The 21,233-nt window shown below is 44.6% G+C and overlaps 1 protein-coding gene across 1 annotated transcript in view; it reads left to right on the forward strand.

The window, feature by feature from the left end:
• PIWIL1 (piwi like RNA-mediated gene silencing 1) overlaps positions 1-21,233 on the forward strand; it is a 474,823-nt gene that overhangs the window by 140,411 nt on the left and 313,179 nt on the right. Inside the window, exon 10 of the mRNA XM_089653649.1 lies at positions 10,103-10,220. Within this exon, the coding sequence (XP_089509775.1) occupies positions 10,103-10,220 (118 nt within the window). The remainder of the gene's footprint in view (positions 1-10,102; positions 10,221-21,233) is intronic.

Genomic DNA, 21,233 nt, shown 5'->3' on the forward strand with positions numbered 1-21,233 from the left:
TTCTTATTCAACACTTAAAGCAGTGCATCTGCTTCTGTGCAACCTTGGTATAATCTGCAGTTGTACCCAGACTACACATCTAGTTTGAGCGGTCCCTGTAGATCCTGTACCCCTGAGCTCTAGCAGTCTTGAGTCCTGATGTCATCAAGTCTAGAATAGATGGTAGAAGTTTGCTTTTCTCTGTGTCACCAGTGTCCCAGACATATGGACTCAATCAATGGTTTCAAAGGGGTACAAAATAGAGTTCTAAGCTGTACTCCTTATCAATTTCCTCTTAAACTAACCAACATCCTCTCAGGGAAAGTTAGATTTGCAGACTGTATAGGACCATCTCTTGCCCTAGGAAGTGGTAATTCCCTCTTTCTGGGACCCTTTGGAGGAAACCTTCAAAGGATTCTTTTCAAACCTGTTCACGATGGCAAATCCCAGTGGGAGTGTTTGCCATATCCTCTATCTTGAATCCCTAAACAAGTACCATTTCAAGATGTCATTCCCCACTGTTGCCATTCAAAGTTTTTTGCAAAAAATCTGTAAGGCCAATTATTGGCTCTTGGAAAAATGGGGGTATGCTTTTCATCAGTAGGCATCCAAGATGCTTATCTACATTTACCCAATTACCCACCAAATCAACATTTCTGCACTTAGACACTTTACAAATGTCTCAATGCTATTCGGCTTATCCTTTGCATGCAGGGTATTTACAAAAGTACTTGCAGCTCTTCTTGCCCTTTTACACCCCGGTCGCACTGGGTGCTACTTGGCATGCGATTTGCATGCCCTGAGACTTGCAAATCGTATGCCAAGCCGCACCCTAATGTCTGCAATTACAGTGGTCTTATCGGTGCGGTTCTGACTTGGTCGGAGTCGCGCCAATTTTTGAAGTAGTACATGCACTACTTTTGGTGCTATTTGCATAGACATCTGTGACGGATGTCTTTTAAATCGCAGGTGAAATCGACATGTCTCCTGACTTTGAAATCGTGTGACTTCACTGTAAGTCGCACGATTTCAAAGCCGGGCTTGATGTGACCGAGGTGTTAGCACAGGGCAGTCAGGTAACATAGAACCTAGGTGACCTAGGGAGAAGAGTTCTGAAGAACTCTTCTCCCTTTTAACTATCTGCAAGTCTACTATCCAAACTTCATTTCACCTGAAATACTTTGGACTCATTCTAGACACAGCCTAGGCAAAAGTCTTCCTTCCAGAAAACAAAATCTCCTCTCAAGATTTTATGGTTGGATCTTACGATCAGAGACATCCCTCAGCGAGGGTTTGGAAGAGAGTTCTAGGCCTCATGATAGCCTAATTCAAGGCTGTCCTCTTTCCTCTTTGCTCAGTTCCCTTTTTAGCCTACCCGATGCAACATGTGTTATGACTCCTTCTGACCTCCCTGTGCTCCTCTTCAGCCAAGCAAGGATCACCGTAGATTGGTGGATTTAGAATCCAGCTTTGTCAATGGGGAAGTCATTTCTGCCACATTAATGAGAGGGTGATGCCAGCAGATGCCAGCCTTAAAGGCTTGGGAGGAGTGTTCCAGTATTTCACACTTTAGGTAACATGGTCACACAGGAAAACCAAGCTCTCCCCATCAACATCCTGGAGCTCAGACCAATAAAATTAACTCTGAATTGCATATACAGTGGGTAATTTAAGTATTGAACACATCACTTTTTCTGTAGGTAAACATATTTATAAAGCTGCTATTGACATGAAATTTTCACCACGTCAGTAAGAACCTATGCGATCCATACATAAAATGAAACCAAAACAAATAAGTTCAGAAGTTATGTGTAATAATATGGAATGATACAGGGAAAAAGTATTATTGAACACATATATAAAGGGTGGTGCAAAAAGGCATGGAAAGCCAAGACACGAGCTGATATTCATTAGTAATTAAAAAGCCGTCCTGCCCCTTGTCGGTGCAAATTAATATCAGCTGGTTCAGTCTCAACTGATGGCTTATAAAAAGATGTCTCATTACCAAGTTGGCACACAAGAAACATCTCATAATGGGTAAAAGCAAAGAGCTGTCTCAAGAGCTACATAACCTTATTGTTGCAAAACATACTGATGGTATTGCTTACAGAAGGATTTCTATACTACTATATGTTCCATTTCACCTTAATCCGACCACGATCAGGTGCTCCTTGCAAGATTTCTGACAGAGGAGTGAAAATAATTGTCAGGAGAGATATCCAATAGCAATGGACCACTTGTTGAGAGCTTCAGAAAGACTTGGAATTAACAGTGAAGAAAAGATTCAGACTGTGACAGTTGGGTGAAGAGGAGCCCTGTAGATGATTCAACAAACTTGTCAGTGTCTTCTGCTACAACAGTCATAAAGGCCAATGGCTGGTATTGGCCACAAAAAAGTTACAAATAGGCAATTTGTCAGCAGTTGTAATGCAGTTCAACTCAGAACAGCATTGTTCAGTGGTGTGTTTACCCTGACGTAATGACCTAAAGTTAGTTTCTGCTGAGTAGGCCTGGTCAGGATCATCATAGATTAAACCCTGTGTTTTAAAAAATGCTTTGAATGACCCTCTGGGTGGGTCTTCTGTGGGGAAACTAAAAGGCCAAGACTGAGTTTGCTCCAGCAACCATATAATAATCAGGTTAATCCGTTGGGCTTCAGAACCAGAAGGGTGTGGCCTAAGCTTAAGGTACAGCATACAACTATTTTAAAGTTGGAAGACATATGGGGGTCATCAGAAAAATGATCAGGGAGATTACCCTTGGGCTCTGGTTCCTGCGGTACTGCTGGAAGTGCAATAATATGCACAGACAGTTCCTTGGCTTAGCGTGTCAGTTTGCAAATCTCAGCAAATAAATGAGCCTGTATAGAGGCCATCTTCTTCAGAAAATTTTTTTTTGTTGAAGGCTTGTGATAATGTCATGTTTACCCCTAAGGCAGGTGGTCAGACAGACAAGGAGAAGGTATCACAATTAAAACCAGGATACTGAAATGAGACTAGCAGCTGATGGAGCAGGAGCGTTAAATGTTTCTGACATTTTTTTCCTTTCGTTTGCCTTTTTCGCATCGATAAAGATTGTTTTTTTTTCTGCAACTGTGGTGCTGGGTGTCAGGCTGAGTATCATAGATCCGGGTAGTCCCCCCTAGCATCACCAATGAACATGTTGGCCCCAGCATAGGAAGCTCGACTGTGATACCTCTGGTCTGTAGAGCAGCTGATGGGGGTTTTTCCCCTCCGCAGATGCATACAGTGGTTGCTTCTGTTGCAGCCCAGACCCTATAGGCTCAGCAGCATTTCGGCCCCCGCTGTGAGATTCCTGAGAGGAGAACTAAAAGTCCCGGGTTGACCCATGAGTATACCTCTTGTGTGGGAATAGTGTGTAATGGCTTTACGCTGTAGGTGTTCCCTGGCTCTTAGGTACATTCCCTTTTTCTCCTCATCCCCCTTCTGGGTTGTTGGCTAATGTGGATGTCTATCTGTACTGTTTAGTGCAGTATCTACACAGCTAAACTTTTCAATGGCTGGCTCAGGTTTTTTAACTTTATTCACCCAGCTAATTGAGCTCACTGAACAGTGTGTGCCTGTGTCTTGGCTGCAGGAGCTTTTCTGGAATTTAGTGTCTGTCCTGGAGTGTGCGGACACAAGGGGACGGGGCCATAGGTGCTATTTTCTGCTTTCCCGTGCTGCCTGGCCAATGTAGATGACCTGGTTCGGTTGGAGGGTTGTCCTTCTCTCTACACATACCGCTTTGGAACTTGCACTGCTCAGAGCAGAATGAGACTTTGTGGTGTGCAGTCAGATCACGGCTTCTGCACTGGGGAGCTTTTATTCTCAGCTCTTTTCTTCCCTTGATCTCCTCTCTTCTACTCTGGAGCTTCCTTCTCTGCTGCAGGGTTCACATCTTCCATCACTTTCAGCTGCAGGGGTTGGTCTCTAGGTAGGGTTAGTGTGCCTTGGGATTGGGAAAAGGGTTTGCTCCCTAGCATGCTAGCTACCAACATGGCCGAGGCTCAGCGGGCAGATAGCGAAAAAGCAACCCAGATCCCCAAGGACAGGGATACTACCAGTTCTAATGCTCTTTATGGCGCAGAGGGGACTTTTTTCTCAAGTGGAACTCACGTGTGTGGTCTGTCAGTCTCCCCTGGTTTTAAAGTCATCTGCCCCCTCATCGGACACCAGTCAGATGGCTCTAAGGCCCTCAGGACCCTCCTTCACCTTTGAAACCTTTTCGGAGGCTTTGAAATGCTTTGTGTGTAGAGAGGGCTTATTGCGTAAGGCTGCTATCAAACGCTCTCTTTCTCCTGCGTCTGAGCCTTGCAATTTGGACACAGAACGTCCCTGTCATTCCCCTCCAGATTCTCTGGTAACAGATCCCTCATAGTCAGATAAGTTGGTGCATGGGATGGAGTTGGTCTCTCACCTCAATTCAGAGGCCAGGGAATCTTAAGATGGAGGATTCCCAGCCCCTGACTTCGAACTCTCAAGTGTCCTATGGGCCTTACAAATGAAAGAGATCTACCAGGTTCTTCCCATAGAATACCTTTTTTTGACATTCTCATCTACTAACCATGGGTACGGCCAGTCAAGCCATCTTCCCTGCCCTCACAATTCAGATTCGCTGTTTGCCATTTCTTAAAGCATTTGTCAAAAAGTGGGCTACCGCACCTGTGGTGGATCCCCTTAATACATGCATGAACAAGGCTACCATTATTCCTTCAGAGAAGGATACCTCTTTTTGAGACCCTTCAGATAAACTGCAGAGAATGGCATGCCTGCTTTATGCAGCCTCTGGTACCTTGATTCATTTGGACATGTTTTCGGATATAGTTTTCCAGATCCTGGTTGAATGTTCAAAGCTCCTTCTCCAGGGATTGGCTGTAGAACAGGTGTATTTTGCCTATGTGGACCTAGTGGACCAAATAGCTCCGGGTATCCAGTACTTGTACAATGCAGCTGTGGACTCCATTCAAATGGTCTCTTAACTCTCTTCGTCCACAGTTGTCTTATGGCACCTCCTCTGGGTTAAGTGCTGCTTCGCCGACCAGACTTCTAAAGCTGGCTCACAAAAATGCTTTTTGCAGTTGACTTCCTCTTCTGTGCATCCATTGATGATATTATAAAGAATATCACGGGGGCAACAGTACTTTTATTTTTCTCTCTCTCTCGTTGCAAAGCCGTCCCATCTTTTTCTGCCAAAAAGCGCCTTTTTCTTGGCCAGCCCTCCACCTCTAGGGACAAATTCCGTCTTCTTCAATTTGTGGATCGCTGGCTTGTTTACATCTTGGACATGTGGGACTTGGAGGTGATTACTTTTGACTACAAAATATAATTTCAGTCCTTGCTGTCAGATTGTTTTTTTCCTTCAAACCTCTGTTTGCCTCCACAACAGCTAGCTGATTTGTGCTCTGCAGTTCAGGGACGCTTGGACCAGGGTTTCATAGCCCCGGTTCCATTCTCTGAATGGTTCTAATGGTTTTATTCCAACCTTTTTTTTGTTCCAAAGACGGGTTGTCCGATTTTGGACCTAAAATCTTTCCTTCCTGAGAGTGCGCATGTTTCACATGAACTCGGTGCGCTCAGAGGTAGCCTCCTTGCACCAGGGGGAACTTTTTGCTTTTATCAACTTCAAGGACGCATATCTTCTTGTCCCCATTTGTTGCTACCATATGAGGTTTGTCTGGTTCACTATGGAGGGATGCACCCTGATGTCTTCTACCTCACATGGAACTTTGGAACTTCTCTTTCAAGGTCCAATTTACCACCCTGCTTTACAGTTGTTGGCTTTAACAGCTTGGCTGTTGAGACCCAGGTGCTGCAGGACAAAGGTATTTCCCCTGCAATTTTTTCTACTATACTTGGGGTGCAGAAGTCTACTTTTGGTTTATCTACTCTCACACCTGGAAGATCTACTTCGCCATTTGAGAGTCTTTGGAGCTCCTTCCCCTCAAGTTCTCTTTTGTCCGTATTTTGACCTTTCTTGTGAGGTGATCATAAGTTGGCCCATAGTTTCATTAAAGGCCAGTTATCTGCATTGGCCAGCATCCTGTGTCCACTAACTTTCTGGTTCATACCTTCTTCCAAGGGGTCACTTTGCTGTTTCCACTTTCTTGGCCTCCCCTACCGCCTTGAGACCAGAACCTGATTTGTCGGCCTTACAAAAACATCCCTTTGAAGACATTCGGTATATTCCCCTATCGACTTTGTCACAAATAGTGGCCTTCTTGGTGGCCGTCACTTCTGCCCACTGAGTGTCCAAGCTTGTGGCAATTTCCTGTATGCAGCCCTTTTTGGTGTTGCATAGAGACAAGGTGGCTTTTTGCCCAGAGCTATCTTTCTTATCTTTCAGCCATGGCATCATTTCTGAAGTCTGATGCTCTGTTCATCATTCAGGATGGGCCTCTACAAGGTCAAGCTGCCTGTTCTTCCACCATTTCAAAATTGATTTGTAGAACGGTGATATTCTCTTGCAGGGCTGCATGACCCTGTTTCCTATTACTGGGCATTCTACCAGGGTGCTAAGCTTTTCCTAAGTCTTTCATCACTCTGCTCCTGTTGATTATGTTTGCAAGGCGGCTATCTGCTTATCAGTTTACATTTTTACTAAGTTTTATAAGGCTGATATTGCTGCGGTAGTGGACACTAAATTTGTCCTGAATGTCATGCAGGCTACGGTTTGAGTTCTGCCTGGGGATTAATTTCTAGTTCTGTTGTTTGGTTTACTCCTTCCTCAGTCTTACTGGCACTTGTTTGGAACCTATCATCCGTGAGAAATGAAAGTAGTTTCAAGGACTTGTCTGTGTTTTTTTTTGTAACAAACATGTTATACTTGCTCTGTGCAGTGTTTTTGCACAGAGCTGCCCCGATCCTCCACTTCTCAGACCTCCTTCTGGCGCTTCTGATCCCTATGCCTTGCCGACTGCCCCCAGAGCAAGCTCATTGGCTGTGATTGATAGCAGCGGAAGCCAATGGCTTCCGCTGCTGTTTCTCAGTCAGTGAGGAGAGAGAGACCCGGGAGAGAGTCTGCTCTTGCGCACATCGCTGGAACGAGATCGAGCTCAGGTAGGCATTAGCGGGTACTAAAGGGGAGAGGTGCACCTTGAAGGTTTTTTACTTTTATGCATAGAATATATTAAGGTAAAAAACCTTCAGCCTTTAGAATTAATTTAACCCCTTGGCTCTGGCACCTCCCGGCCTTAAAGAAGTTTGTGTTGCCAGGAGGCGGGGCAGGGTTTAGTGTCATGTAACCACTGTGATTGACTGTCACAGTGGTCACATGATCAGAAAGATCCTGATTGCAAGTAGCCATCAAGACTTTTCCCTGAGGCGCCGGTAAATGTTCCGTGAGCGTGCAGGGCGCGTGCTCTCTTCACATGTTTGTTTACTGTGGGTTTGCAAATAAGCAGCCTCTCGGCGTTAAGGCCTAGCCGCCGAGAGTTTGTATATTTGCGTTCAGTTGGCGTGAACAGGTTAAGTTCTGTCCTTCAATGAACAATAGAGAAAATTGGATCTTTGTACTCACTGTAAAATCCTTCACTGAGGGACACTGAACCAGCCAAGTCTTGTTTTGGTGTTGTCATCCTTGTTCTGCTGGCTACCTACTGAATCCTGTCTTGCAGAAGTCCGCCCCTTAGGCGATCTTTTAGTTTAAGTTGAACTAGCGTCCTGTTCCTGAAGGTGGCAGCATAAAAACTATCCATGATTTAGTGAAGCTGTGTCCTTTAATGAACTGAGATAAAGTGTTGTTATGGGGAGTACAAAAATTAAATTTTTCTGTGTCAGGCCCCCTTTACATCCCTTTCCCCAGTCACTAACTTCAATGGCATGGCTATTGAATCCCAGGTCTTGGGAGATGGGTTTCTCTGACTCTTTGTTTCCTTTATTGCTTAAAGTGGGAAAACCCATTTTAGAAAAACTTACCTGGACATCCTTCTTTGCTTGAATATGAACACAGGCACTTCAGTCTCAGGGATTGCTTAGTACTGCGCATTGTGGCCTTCCTGCAAAACGGGACTTGATCAGAATTTGGCCTTAGCCAGGTTTTAAGGATAGTTTTCAGCCTTCCCATTTTATTTAAATAGAAAAACTGTAACTTTGTTTTCCTGTGTAAAAATCTTTATCAGACTTTGCTTACAGCACCCTGTTTTTCCCTGGGATCTCAATTTAGTTTTCTCTTACCTGCAGAAAACATGTTTTGAATACATCAGGGAATTTTGTTAATTGATCCTCATTCAAAGTGGCCTTGTTAGTGGCCATCATTTTTGTCAGATGTGTCTCTGATATAAAAGCTTTTCTTTGTAAGGAGCAATTCCTGAACCCTCACAAGTATAAAGTTATCTTGTGCCCCCAGAAATAATTTTCTATGTTGGGTGGTATCTTGCTTCTACATTAGTGAAGTCCTTAGCTCTGCCAACGTTCAGACAATGAAGAACAATCATTTTGGGATGCTTAAAACCAGGGCACAAAGAGCAATCAGCATTTTTCTTAAATCTACAGCTTCTCTAAGAAAGACAGGTACTCCCTTTGTCCTGGTCTCTGTGCCTCAGAAACAACTCACCTCAAGATCATACTATCTTAAGCAGGGTACTGAATTAAAGTTCACAGAAGTCCTTTTAGTAAACTTTTCCTCAATCGGGTCCAAATCACATATTTGTTAAATGACTCAGATCACAGCCTCCCCTTAAATCACAGCCACTTTATATCCGTGTCCTTAGTCCCCTCCTTCACATCACAACCCCCTTTTATATAACAGTTACCTTTACATCACAGTCCCTTTCATATCACAGCCCCTTCACAACTGAGTCCTCCGCTTACATCACAGCCCTCCGTTTCTCACACCAGTCTCTCTTCATGTCACAGCCCCCCCCTCTCCCCAACATCACTTTATACCTTATATTACACCCCCGAAATCACAAACCCCCAGCACATTATAACCCCCCTTCCTCCCTCGCATTACAGCCCCTCCCCCTCCACATGGCAACCCTCTTTTCTCACATCACACCCCCTTAAATCACAGTTCCCTTCCTGATCACAACCACTTTCCTCACAATCCCCCCCCCACCCCCCAACATCATAGACCCCTTCACAAACACAGCCCACCTCACATCACAGCAACCCTCCTCCCAAATGTAGCTCTCCCATGCAGTCACAGCCCCCAGTTTACCACAGTCCTCATTGCACTTTCAGCTCTCCCCCTTCTTAATCCCACCTTAACACAGTAGGGTGAAGGTCAGGAGTCATCGAAGGGTGGACTCCTCTTCTGTGTTTTCTCGACTGCCCCACAGCAGTGCAAAGGGCGGGAGGCACGGCAGGTCTGCAATAAGTGCTGGAGCTGCCCTACTCTTCTGGTTAACAAGCGAGTGATTGGTTGCTAGGACCACCTCGCGACCTAGCAACCCATCACCCATTTGTTAATTTTTAGAGTTGGGCAGATCTCATTTTCAGGGCAGATCTGCCGTGCCTCCCACCCTCTACATTGTGGTAAATTCAACATTAGCAGCGGCAGGCAGGCAAGTACACACAGAAGAGAACTACACAGAGGCTGCTGAATGGTGCGTGCATGGTCCGGACAGGACTGTCACTCGGTTCGCTGTCACAGTGTCTTCAGTTCATACCTTCTACTAGTTGGATGTTCAAGGCACTTTACATTCAGTTAGTTGACCCTTGTTATTGTTGGGCCTGTTGACACAGTTCTTATTGCCTACCCTTCCTGTTTTATTACTTTGGGACATCCCAGGGTCTATGAACATTGAGCTTATGTACTTTACCATATGATGAATAGGAAAGGAATTTTGACTTGCATGCAAATACCAAATCTTGGAGTACAGTACAAAACAAAGGCCACCCTCTCTTCTCTTTCAGTGTTGCTCTGCATTGCTTGGTAAAAAATAACTGAGTTCTCGTGGAATTAGATAGGTTTATACGGTACATTTAGGAGGTGTAGCCAAAGTTTTTACATTGTTCCATTACATGAATGTAGCAGCCTGTAACTTAGGGTCTATGAATACCCAACTTGTGTTGAAAGTATGGAATAATGGAATTTACAGATAAAAAAAACTATTTTTTTCTGTGGTAGTTACTTTACAGTTTCTAACTATGTTGTGTAATATGTTTTTATTTATTTAAAGGTTTAACTGATAAAATGAGAAGTGATTTTAGTGTAATGAAAGACCTAGCAACGCATACACGGCTAGCCCCAGATAAAAGGGAAAAAAGAATTTCAAGATTCTTGAATTACATTCACAAGTAAGATTTTACCCTTTTCTTTTAACAATGATTTTGAAAGTATTTACTCTTGCTGAAACTATCATATTTGAAGTGGTTGTAAACTAAGTTGCATCTGTCTATCTGCAGTCTTTTCTTCTCTACATCTGTTGAATTGTTGTTGTTGAATGTGCTGAATTTATAGAGCTGGTGGAGCTGTCAAAAGAAAGAGGGAGAAGAGCTGAAATTACACTCTGCAGAACTCAGTGAGAAAAGCTCTGAGAGCTGATTGGAGGGACCCCCCCCCCCATGCAGCTCACAGAAACAGAGCTGAGGCTATAAATCTGGTAGAGTTCCATTTTCTGTCACCATATTTTTCTTGGTGTCAGGAAAACTTGTCAGAACTGATTCATGCTGATAGCAGAGGATCGAATCAGCAGACAGAAATGGCACTTAATGCTCTTAACTGAGACACACTATCGAGCGATATGCTTTATACATATTTAATGTCTAAGGTTCACAGCCACTTTAATAAAACAGTGGAAAGCATTGCTGCAAAATACAGCACCCAGAGCAACAAGTTGTGATGTCACACTGGTGTGACATCAATATATAATTTCAGATTGGCTACTATAGTACTCTGCATATATAAAGGACTGCAGGAAAGAAAATACACCTATTTTGTTTCAACTTCGCTGAAATTAAAGCGGACATTCACCATTAGTTTAATGGTCTAAACATGAGCCCTGCCTCCTCTCCCATTCCTCTCTTTAAATTGGATATTTTTACACTTTTAAAAAACATTTGATGTGCTGCAAAGGCCTAGGCAAGATTGGTAGGACGTGCCAAGACTGGTAGTAAAGAAGGGTGAAAACTCCCCCGTCCTTGCAAACGTGCAGGAAATATCATCTGTGTGTGCAGATGTCATTTGCCAGGACACGACAGCTAGGCAGTGCCCTCTGGCATATACAGTTGCAAGAAAAAGTATGTGAACCCCTTGGGATTACGTGCAGTTTTGCATGAATTGGGCATAAAATGTGCTCTGAACGTCATCTAAGTCACAACAATAGAAGAACACAGTCTGCTGAACATAATACTACACAAACATTAGATGTTGCCATGGTTTAATTGCACATAACATGTAAACATTCACAGTGCAAGGAGGAAAAAGTATGTGAGGCCCTAGCTTAATGACTTCTCCCAGAGCTAATTGGAGCCAGGAGTGAGCCAACCTTGACTCCAATCAGTGTGATGATATTGGATGTGTTGCTGACAGCTGTCCTGCCCTTAAAAAACACACACCTGATTTGGGTTTACTGGTTTCAAGAAGCACTGTCTGATGTGAACCATGCCTCGCAGAAAAGAGCTCTCAGAAGACCTACGATCAAGAATTGCTGACTTGCATAAAGCTGGAAAGGGTTACAAAAGTATCTCCAAATGCCTTGATGTTCATGTGTCCACGGTAAGACAGACTGTCTACAAATGGAGAAAGTTTAGCACTGTTGCTATTCTCCCTAGGCGTTGTCGTCCTGTAAAAATGACTGCCAGAGCACAGCGCAAAATGCTGCATGAGGTAAAGAAGAATCCCAGAGTGTCAGCTAAAGACCTACAGAAATCTCTGGCACATGCTAACATTTTTGTTGACACATCTACAATAAGGAAAACATTAAACAAGAATGGAGTACATGGGAGGACACCACGGAGGAAGCCATTGCTGTCCAAAAAGAATATTGCAGCACGTTTGAAGTTTGCAAAAGAGCACCTGGATGTTCCACAGCACTACTGGCAGAATATACTGTGGACAGATGAAACCAAGACTGAGTTGTTTGGGAAGAACACACAACACTATGTGTGGAGAAAAAAAGGCACAGCACACCAACATCAAAACCTCATCCCCACTGTAAAACATGGCAGAGGGAACATCATGGTTTGGGGCTGCTTTGCTGCCTCAGGGCCTGGACGGATTGTTGTCATTGATGGGAAAATGAATTCCAGAGTTTATCAAGACATTTTGCAGGAAAACGTACGACCATCTGTCCGCCAACTGAAGCTCCGCAGAGGATGGGTGATGCAACAGGACAATGACCCAAAGCATACAAGTCATTCAACAAAACAATGGCTGCAACAGCACAGAATACGCCTTCTGGAGTGGCCCAGTCAGAGTCCTGACCTCAACCCCATTGAAATGCTGTGGCATGACCTTAAGAGAGCGATTCACACCAGACATCCCAAGAATATTGCTACACTGAAACAGTTTTGTGAAGAGGAGTGGTCCAAAATTACTCCAGATCATTGTGCAGGTCTGATCTGCAACTACAGGAAACGTTTGGTTGAGGTTATTGCTGCCAAAGGAGGGTCAGCCAGTTATTAAGTCCAAAGGTTCACATACTTTTTCCTCCCTGCACTGTGAATGTTTACATGTTATGTGCAATTAAACCATGGCAACATCTAATGTTTGTGTAGTATTATGTTCAGCAGACTGTGTTCTTCTATTGTTGTGACTTAGATGACTTTCAGAGCACATTTTATGCCCAATTCATGCAAAGTTCCACGTAATCCCAAGGGGTTCACATACTTTTTCTTGCAACTGTATATATATAGAGATGCCACCTCTATGTGGCCAATGGTGAACCTGGAATTTAGTGTTGTAGCCTGTGCAGCATACAGTAAATGGCATCCTCTTGCATGGGATGCACCAGTCAACCAACAGCGGACTTCAGTCTGCTGTCAACTGAAAACAGATCACAGGAGTGCAGAACAAACTGCACTCCTGTGATCCACAGGAGAAGTACAGGCAAATGAGCTTTGTCTGTACTTTTCCGTTTAACATTGGTCATGCGGAAGTGGCATTTGCACAATTTATTTGAGTCAAGTTGGCCTAAAGTAAGTGTATAAACCAATCATGCCAGAGTTCATTAACAGTATCTTTGAGTAAGTCCATATGAAATACCTTTCCATCTTTTGTAAATGCTTTTAATGGGGTGCCTTTGCTGAAAACCCCATTATTTTACTTTGCCCAGTCATCTTCTAGGAAAGCCATATAGATGATTAATTCTTCCCTCCACAGGAAACACAAGCCTAACCAATTAATAACTCCGCCAACCCAAAACCATTGAAATGTCAGTTGTTTTTCTTGTACTCGTCTGGCCTTTGGATAAGTGGTCTCCCTCTGGTTCCAGACTTGTGGTTGCTTGGGATGGGGTGGGCGACACCTGAAGCTGCCAGCTTTGCTCTCTGTCTGCATTCGGTAACCCCCTGGTATATCATGTTGAGTGGTTTTGGGAGATAAGGTTTTTCCTTAAGTTTCCCCCTCTTGCCTTTGTGCAGTCTTTATTTCCATTTTTCCCACGCATTCTACTCCCTGGAGCAGAAGTACCGTATTTTTCGCACCATAAGACGCACTTTTTTCCCCCCCAAAAAGGGGGGAAAATGTCAGTGCGTCTTATGGAGCGAATATAAAGCGGCCGGTCCGGTATTTTTGCGGCCACCATGTCAGAATACCGGGCCGGCCGCTCAGCTGTTGTCTCCTGCAGGGCCTTACCTGTTCCTCGCTCCAGCGCTTCACAGTCTTCCCGCGCTGGCTTCTGTGACAGCCGGGTGCCCACTGCGCATGTGCTGCGCTTTGTGAATGATCCGGTGTCTTCTGGGACACATGAAGGGTCCCAGAAGGCGCCGGGCCATTCACAAAGCGAAGCGCTTCTCGCACGTGCGCAGTGGGCACCCGGCTGTCACAGAAGCCGGCCCGGGAAGAAGAGGAAAGGCAACTCCGCGGAAGTGGGAGCGGGTACCTGTCAAATTCAGGTAACCGCTCCCCCTCCCTTCCCAAAGGTCAGCAGTCTCTGGTCATCCCCTGCACTGTCTGCAGTCTCTGGTCATCCCTGCACTGTCCGCAGTCTCTGGTCATTCCCTGCACTGTGTCCGCAGTCTCTGGTCATTCCCTGCACTGTCTGCAGTCTCTGGTCATTCCCTGCACTGTCCGCAGTCTCTGGTCATCCCCTGTACTGTGTCCGCAGTCTCTGGTCATCTCCTGCACTGTGTCCGCAGTCTCTGGTCATTCCCTGTACTGTGTCCGCAGTCTCTGGTCATCTGCACTATGTCTGCAGTCTCTGGTCATCTCCTGTACTATGTCCGCAGTCTCTGGTCATCTCCTATACTGTGTCTGCAGTCTCTGGTCATCTCCTGTACTGTGTCCGCAGTCTCTGGTCATCTCCTGCACTGTGTCCGCAGTCTCTGGTCATCTCCTGCACTGTTTCTGCAGTCTCTGGTCATCTCCTGTACTGTGTCTGCAGTCTCTGGTCATCTCCTGTACTGTGTCCGCAGTCTCTGGTCATCTCCTGTACTGTGTCCGCAGTCTCTGGTCATCTCCTGTACTGTTTCTGCAGTCTCTGGTCATCTCCTGTACTGTGTCCGCAGTCTCTGGTCATCTCCTGTACTGTGTCCGCAGTCTCTGGTCATCTCCTGCACTGTTTCTGCAGTCTCTGGTCATCTCCTGTACTGTGTCCGCAGTCTCTGGTCATCTCCTGTACTGTGTCCGCAGTCTCTGGTCATCTCCTGTACTGTTTCTGCAGTCTCTGGTCATCTCCTGTACTATGTCTGCAGTCTCTGGTCATCTCCTGTACTGTGTCCGCAGTCTCTGGTCATCTCCTGCACTGTTTCTGCAGTCTCTGGTCATCTCCTGTACTGTGTCCGCAGTCTCTGGTCATCTCCTGTACTGTTTCTGCAGTCTCTGGTCATCTCCTGTACTGTGTCCGCAGTCTCTGGTCATCTCCTGTACTGTGTCCGCAGTCTCTGGTCATCTCATGTACTGTGTCCGCAGTCTCTGGTCATCCCCTGTACTGTGTCTGCAGTCCATTGGTTCAGAATATTTTTTTTTCTTGTTTTTCACCTCTAAAACCTAGGTGCGTCTTATGGTCAGGTGCGTCTTATGGAGCGAAAAATACGGTAATCACTTTGGTGCTTAATACATGTCCTTTTGATTGACTTGTAAAAAAGTTTTTACAAACATAGACTCTTTATAAAAATATATATGCAGAAATAAAATAAAGGTAAAATAAAAATATATACAGAAAAAAACAAAAGTAAACTATCCTACATCTGCACATATCAACAGCGCGTTCCGTACTTATTAATGAACTATTTAACTGACTAGAGAGAGTGTCTTGAAATCAAAATTCTGGCCAATCTGAAAAGTCCATTCCACATAACATATTCAGAAAAAGAAAGGGATACCCAGAGCTCCACCCACTCACAGACTTCCATAATAAAGGGGCACTGAAGCATGAAATGGTACATTGTCTTCTCCACCCTACCACACTCCAGTCTTGGACAACCATGTTTCTCCAGAGAGCGATGCTTCAAGTTGCCCTTCACATAGTCTGCTATGGAACAAGCGTTAATTCCAAATCCAAAAGTTTTAAAGAGATTATCTCCAGATTAGGCAAGAGCAGACCATCATTCATAACAGAACTTGGGCAATCCCTTAAGGGCAGTGGCTCGCAAAAGGCAGTTTCAACCATCCTCTCCAGGCCCTTCCTAGGGAGAGACTTCATTTTCTCTGCAGTCAGTCGCCATTGCCAAAACATTTTCAAGCAAGAAGCAACGTAAATCTGGAGCTTATGTTGGACCCTCAGGCTTTTCACTGGCTCAGCAGTGTCCCATCTTTGCAGAAAAATTCTAAACCAAGACTGAAAAATACCAATCCTTTGTCAGCATGTTAATGAAAGTATAATTCAAAAACATCCGAGAAAATAATTCCATTGGTTTGCCCATACCTAGGCCACCTCATCTCCCTTGGAAGGTAGGTTACAGACCTCTAACAAGGATCTGTCTGTCAGTCAGTTAAAAGAAACAGCTGTAGATCCTCATATAGTGAAACAATGATAAACACTGTCAAAGCTGTCATACCAAAATGCCAGGATCATACAAGTTTTATTCAGTTCAATCCTTTCCTGTTAAGAGTTTCAAGCCCTTCCAGCTAGCAACCTTGGCACCGGCATCTTGCAGCCTGCTTATCCAGTTTGCAAGCCCATAATTGCCAGGGCCAAATTTGATGCCTAAAACTTTCCTGTCAGTGCTCTTGGAAGGCGTCCATAAACTCAAAGTCTTCTCTCTTCCATCCAAAAAACCTGACTATTATCCTGAGTAAACCTTTAGCTAGATGCCTCAACATACTGAGACCAGCTCCTTTTTCCCAGAGATGAAAATAGACATATCATCAGCATAGGCCAAGACCCTCAATGGAGGCTTACCTGCAATGCCCAAAGGTACTCCACACAAGGGCTCCCTCTCTATCCTCATAATGAAGGGATCAATTGTGAACACGTATAGCAGAGGACACACCTGAGCCAACCCCATAGGACTTTCCAATCCAACCATTTGCAAGCATGAAGCTTTCAGACTCTCTTTTAAAGTGATATTTCCCCATAATTCCTTTTGAGAACCAGTGAAGCATGCCTGTCATATTGACACTTCCTGATTAAGAGTTTACCTCAGAGATCATCCCCAAATCTCCATTATTTGAAACAAGTCTATCAAGCTTCCTCTTCAGATGTTTGTAGGTGACATTCTTGCTAAGATGTATATTTCTTACTATGGCCTTGAAAAACCCAACAATCCTTTGTTTTGTAAGCTCCCACCACTCTGAGTATTTTTTGCAGGCACTTTTGCGGCAAAAGATTGACTCACCTTCTCATCGTCCTGGAGCACCAAATTCAGCTTCCAGGTACCTCTCCTCCTACATGGTGTGTCAGGGCTTTTCAAAGTTACAGACAGACTCCAGTGATCGGAAAATTCTACTGTCTAACACTGGTGCCAAGAAGGTGGCGTTCCCGTTTTTTTTTTCTTTGTTTTTTTTCTTTTTTAAAAAAAGCTTTCTACTCTAATACCTCACTGAAAAGTTAACCCTGTGTCGTCTGAGCAGCAATACCTGTCTGTCTAGCTATTTAATTAAAAAAAAGGCTGTCACAGTCCAGTCTGCCTCCTTTATTTTTCCTGTCCTTAGCCTTGGTTAAAATAAGGCCATATTTTATGAACACATACTGATTTCATGCTGGTGACATTAAGACCCTGATTTAATATTGTGCCTAGGCGCATTTCCGTGGGCGAACGTCTAATTTTTACTAGCGACCGTCTACTTTTACCCTGCTAAGAGATTTACTAAAGAGAAGCGTCAACAAGTAGACGCCAAATTGAATTTACTAACGAGACACAGATCAGGAATCAGACTCAAAAAGCAGACTTGCTAAGAGACACGTCTAACACCATGAAAAATCACTGCAGAAACATGTTCACTTTGAAATTTGCTTTGTCAGATATCAGGACTTCACTTTAAACAATATCTGCTATTTAAAAAAATAATTAAAATGTGTTAAGTAAAAAACTAGACGCTCGTGCAGCTTATTTGGCCGTTATAAATGCACATGTGCAGAACACATTTTAGACGTCCTCTGTGAGCGCTTGCTTTTTAGCCGCTCTTTAATAGTAAATCTCTGTGTGGAGTCCACTGACGACGGCATTCGGTCGTGTCTACTGTGTTTAACAAACAGCACTAGGCATATCTTTATGTATTCTAATTTGATTTCCTTAGTTCTATTGATTCTATTTTTGTTTCTTATCCTTTATAATTATTTCTGTAATGATTTTACTTATTTCAAAGGTCTAGATAATATTTATTTTGACAGCTGAATGTAAAAAAAAAGGTCTGCAATAAAAAAAAAAACAGCGTGGGGTCACCCCTCTCATCCATACCAAACCCTTGAGATCTGGTATGGATATTAAGGGGTAACTCCATGCCGAAATTTAAAAAAAAAAACAGCATGGAGTCCCCCCCAATATCCATACCAGACCCTTATCTGAGCATGCAGCCCGGCAGGTCAGGAAAGGGGGGGGGGGGGGACGATTTGCAAAATTGGCCGATTTTTATCCAAATTTACCGATAAAAAAGTGGCAAAATCCCAAAAAACGGCAGACCAATTAACCCACTAACGGCCCGAAAATCAGCCGATTTTAGACCCATCTAAAGCAGGCCATAGATGGGTGTAAAATCGGCCAATTTTTTAGCCGAAAAAAAAAAATTGCCAATTTTCGGGCCGTTAGTGGGTTAATTGGTCGGCCGTTTTTCAGGATTTTGGCACGTTTTTTATCAGTAAATTTGGCAAAAAACCGTCCGATTTTGCCGAGCGGCCAATTTTCGCAGCAATGATAGGCAAAATTGGCTGATTTTTTTTTTCTGGCTGAAAAATCTGCCGATTTTAGACCCATCTAAAGCAGGCTATAGATGGGTGTCAAATCGGCCGATTTTCGGGCCGTTAGAATTGGTCGGCCGTTTTTCAGGATTTTGGCACTTTTTTTTATCAGTAAATTTAGAAAAAAAATCGTCTGATTTTTGCCGATCATTGCCGCGAAAATTGGCCGATCAGCAAAATCGTCCGATTTTTTTCCAACTTTACCGATAAACAAAATGTGCCAAAATCCCGAAAAATGGCCAACCAATTATCCCACGTACGGAAGAGGCCCTTGTCCCCATTAACATGGGGACAATGTGCTTTGGGGGGAGCCCCCTGCCCCAAAGCACCCCCCCCCCCCCCATGTTGAGGGCATGTGGCCTGGTATGGTTCAGGAGGGGGGGCGCTCGCTCGTCCCCGCCCCCTTTCCTGACCTGCCGGGCTGTATGCTCGGATAAGGGTTTGGTATGGATTTTGGGGGGAACCCCACTCTGTTTTTTTATTTAATTTCGACGTGGAGTTACCCCTTAATATCCATACCAGACCCGAAGGGCTTGGTGTGGATGGGAGGGGGTACCCCATGCTGTTTTCTTTTTTACATTTTGGTGTGGAGTTACCCCTTAAGATGCATACCAGACCCGAAGGGCTTGGTATGGATGGGAAGGGGGACCCATGCCGTTTTTTATTTATTATGGTGCTGGTTTTTAAATGTAATTTTCCCTTTTTTTTTCTTCACTATAGCTCAGAAATTCACCTGTCACTTCCCCCAGCTAAAAGAGAAAGTTTTCTTGGAATTTATATCCCTAAAGGAAACAATGTTTACTTTGAGTTTATTAAAAGATACAAAGTTTTCTGTAACTTTGGGGAAAGTGACTTCTAAGCTTGTGAACTATAGTGAAGAAAAAAAAAGGCTGGCATTTGCATTTGCCAACATACACTTTGTATTGCGAAAAAAAATTATCAACTATTGTGTAAACCGAAGCATTATTTTCAATGGATTTTCATTCGTAAACCGAAAATTACGTTAACCGAGGCGTTGGTAAACTGAGGTACGCCTGTATTAGTATTGCAATCCTTTGTATTGGGATACATAGAACCAACATACATCTGAATTGGCAACATAGCACAACATTTGTGTCACATTTGAGATATCTGGATAGTTACACTGACCTTGCCCAGGGATTTAGGATTGATTCACACCACAGAAATACAGGTGGCATTAGTGTTCAACAGCTCCGTGGATTAGTGGTTAGCACTGCTGCCTCACAACGCTAGGGTTGTTGGTTTGAATCCCAACCACAGCAATGAATTTGCATGATCTCTGTGTGACTACCCTAGCGTACATGTGCTGGTGGCAGCATCTTTGCTTTCTGTCTAAATGATGCCTAGAATGTGAATTAGAATGAGGCCTTGTCTGTTCAAACACCTTTAAAGTTGCACCTTATGTGAATGTCACAACGCTCCTTCAGCGTTATCTATAATGCTACCATCTCCCCCTCTCGTTGGGGTCCCTCAAGGCCCTGTCTTTGGGCCCCTTCTCTTCTCCATCTACACCTCCTCCCTTGGCCAACTCATACACTCTCACGGCTTCAACTACCACCTCTATGCTGACGACACACAAATCTATCTCTCAACCCCCACCTCACCCCCTCGGTCTCTGCCCGAATCACACACCTACTGAGCGACATATCAGACTGGATGTCGCTCCACTTCCTTAAACTGAACCTCTCCAAAACCGAGTTTCTTGTCTTCCCCCCCAGCCCGGACACCACCCCCCAGTGACTTCTCCATCACATCCAACAACGCCACCATCAAACCCGCCCCGCAGGCCAGAGTACTTGGTGTCATTCTGGACTCCAACCTATCCTTCCAGCCCCAAGTCCAATCTTTAACAAACTCGTGCAGACTCCACCTCCGCAACATCGCCAAAATACGCACGTTCCTAACCCCAGAAACCACTAAACAGCTCATCCACTCCCTCATCATATCACGACTCGACTACTGCAACTCTCTCCTCACTGGCCTGCCTCACCACTGGCTATCCCCGCTTCAGTCGATCCTGAATACGGCTGCCAGACTCATTCACCTTTCCAACCGCTCTGTTTCCGCCACCCCCCTCTGCCAATCCCTCCACTGGCTTCCGATTGCGCAACGGATCAAATTCAAAATCCTAACACTGACGTACAAAGCCGTCCACCATACTGCCCCGAACTACATCACTGACCTAATATCCAAGTACCGCCCAGCACGCACACTCCGCTCCTCACAAGACCTCCTTCTCTCTAGTTCCCTGGTCTCCTCCTCCCATGCCCGCCTCCAGGACTTCTCCAGGGTGTCACCCATCCTCTGGAACTCCCTGCCCCAACCCATCAGATTATCACCTACTGTCCTCTCCTTTAGGCGCACCCTGAAAACCCATCTCTTCAGGGAAGCCTACCCCCTGCTAACTTGCCGACCTACTCCACTCTTCCTACCACTCCATCCCCCACAGCTGTCTGCTCCTGTACCACTATCCCCTCCCTCCTAGATTGTAAGCTCGAAAGAGCAGGGCCCTCAATCCCCTCATGTTTTGCATTGTATTGGTATTGTTCTGTCACATGTTCTGTCCCCCTTTGTAATGTACAGCGCTGAGCGAACTATTGGCGCTTTATAAATACTGTATAATAATAAGAAGATAAGGGCCTGGATTAATGATTGATTGGATAATGCTGGTTTGCACTCCACCTCCTTTTGGGAAAGTTTGTCAAACCATGAGAAGAGTGAGCAAGAGAGAGACAAGGATTAAAAAAAAATAATGGCATGGAGTCCCCCCCAAATCCATAACAGACCCTTA

This window comes from Staurois parvus, unplaced genomic scaffold (genome assembly GCF_062004578.1).
Source record: "Staurois parvus isolate SC_StPar_1 unplaced genomic scaffold, SC_StPar_1.0 ptg000719l, whole genome shotgun sequence".
NCBI classification, from domain to species: domain Eukaryota; kingdom Metazoa; phylum Chordata; class Amphibia; order Anura; family Ranidae; genus Staurois; species Staurois parvus.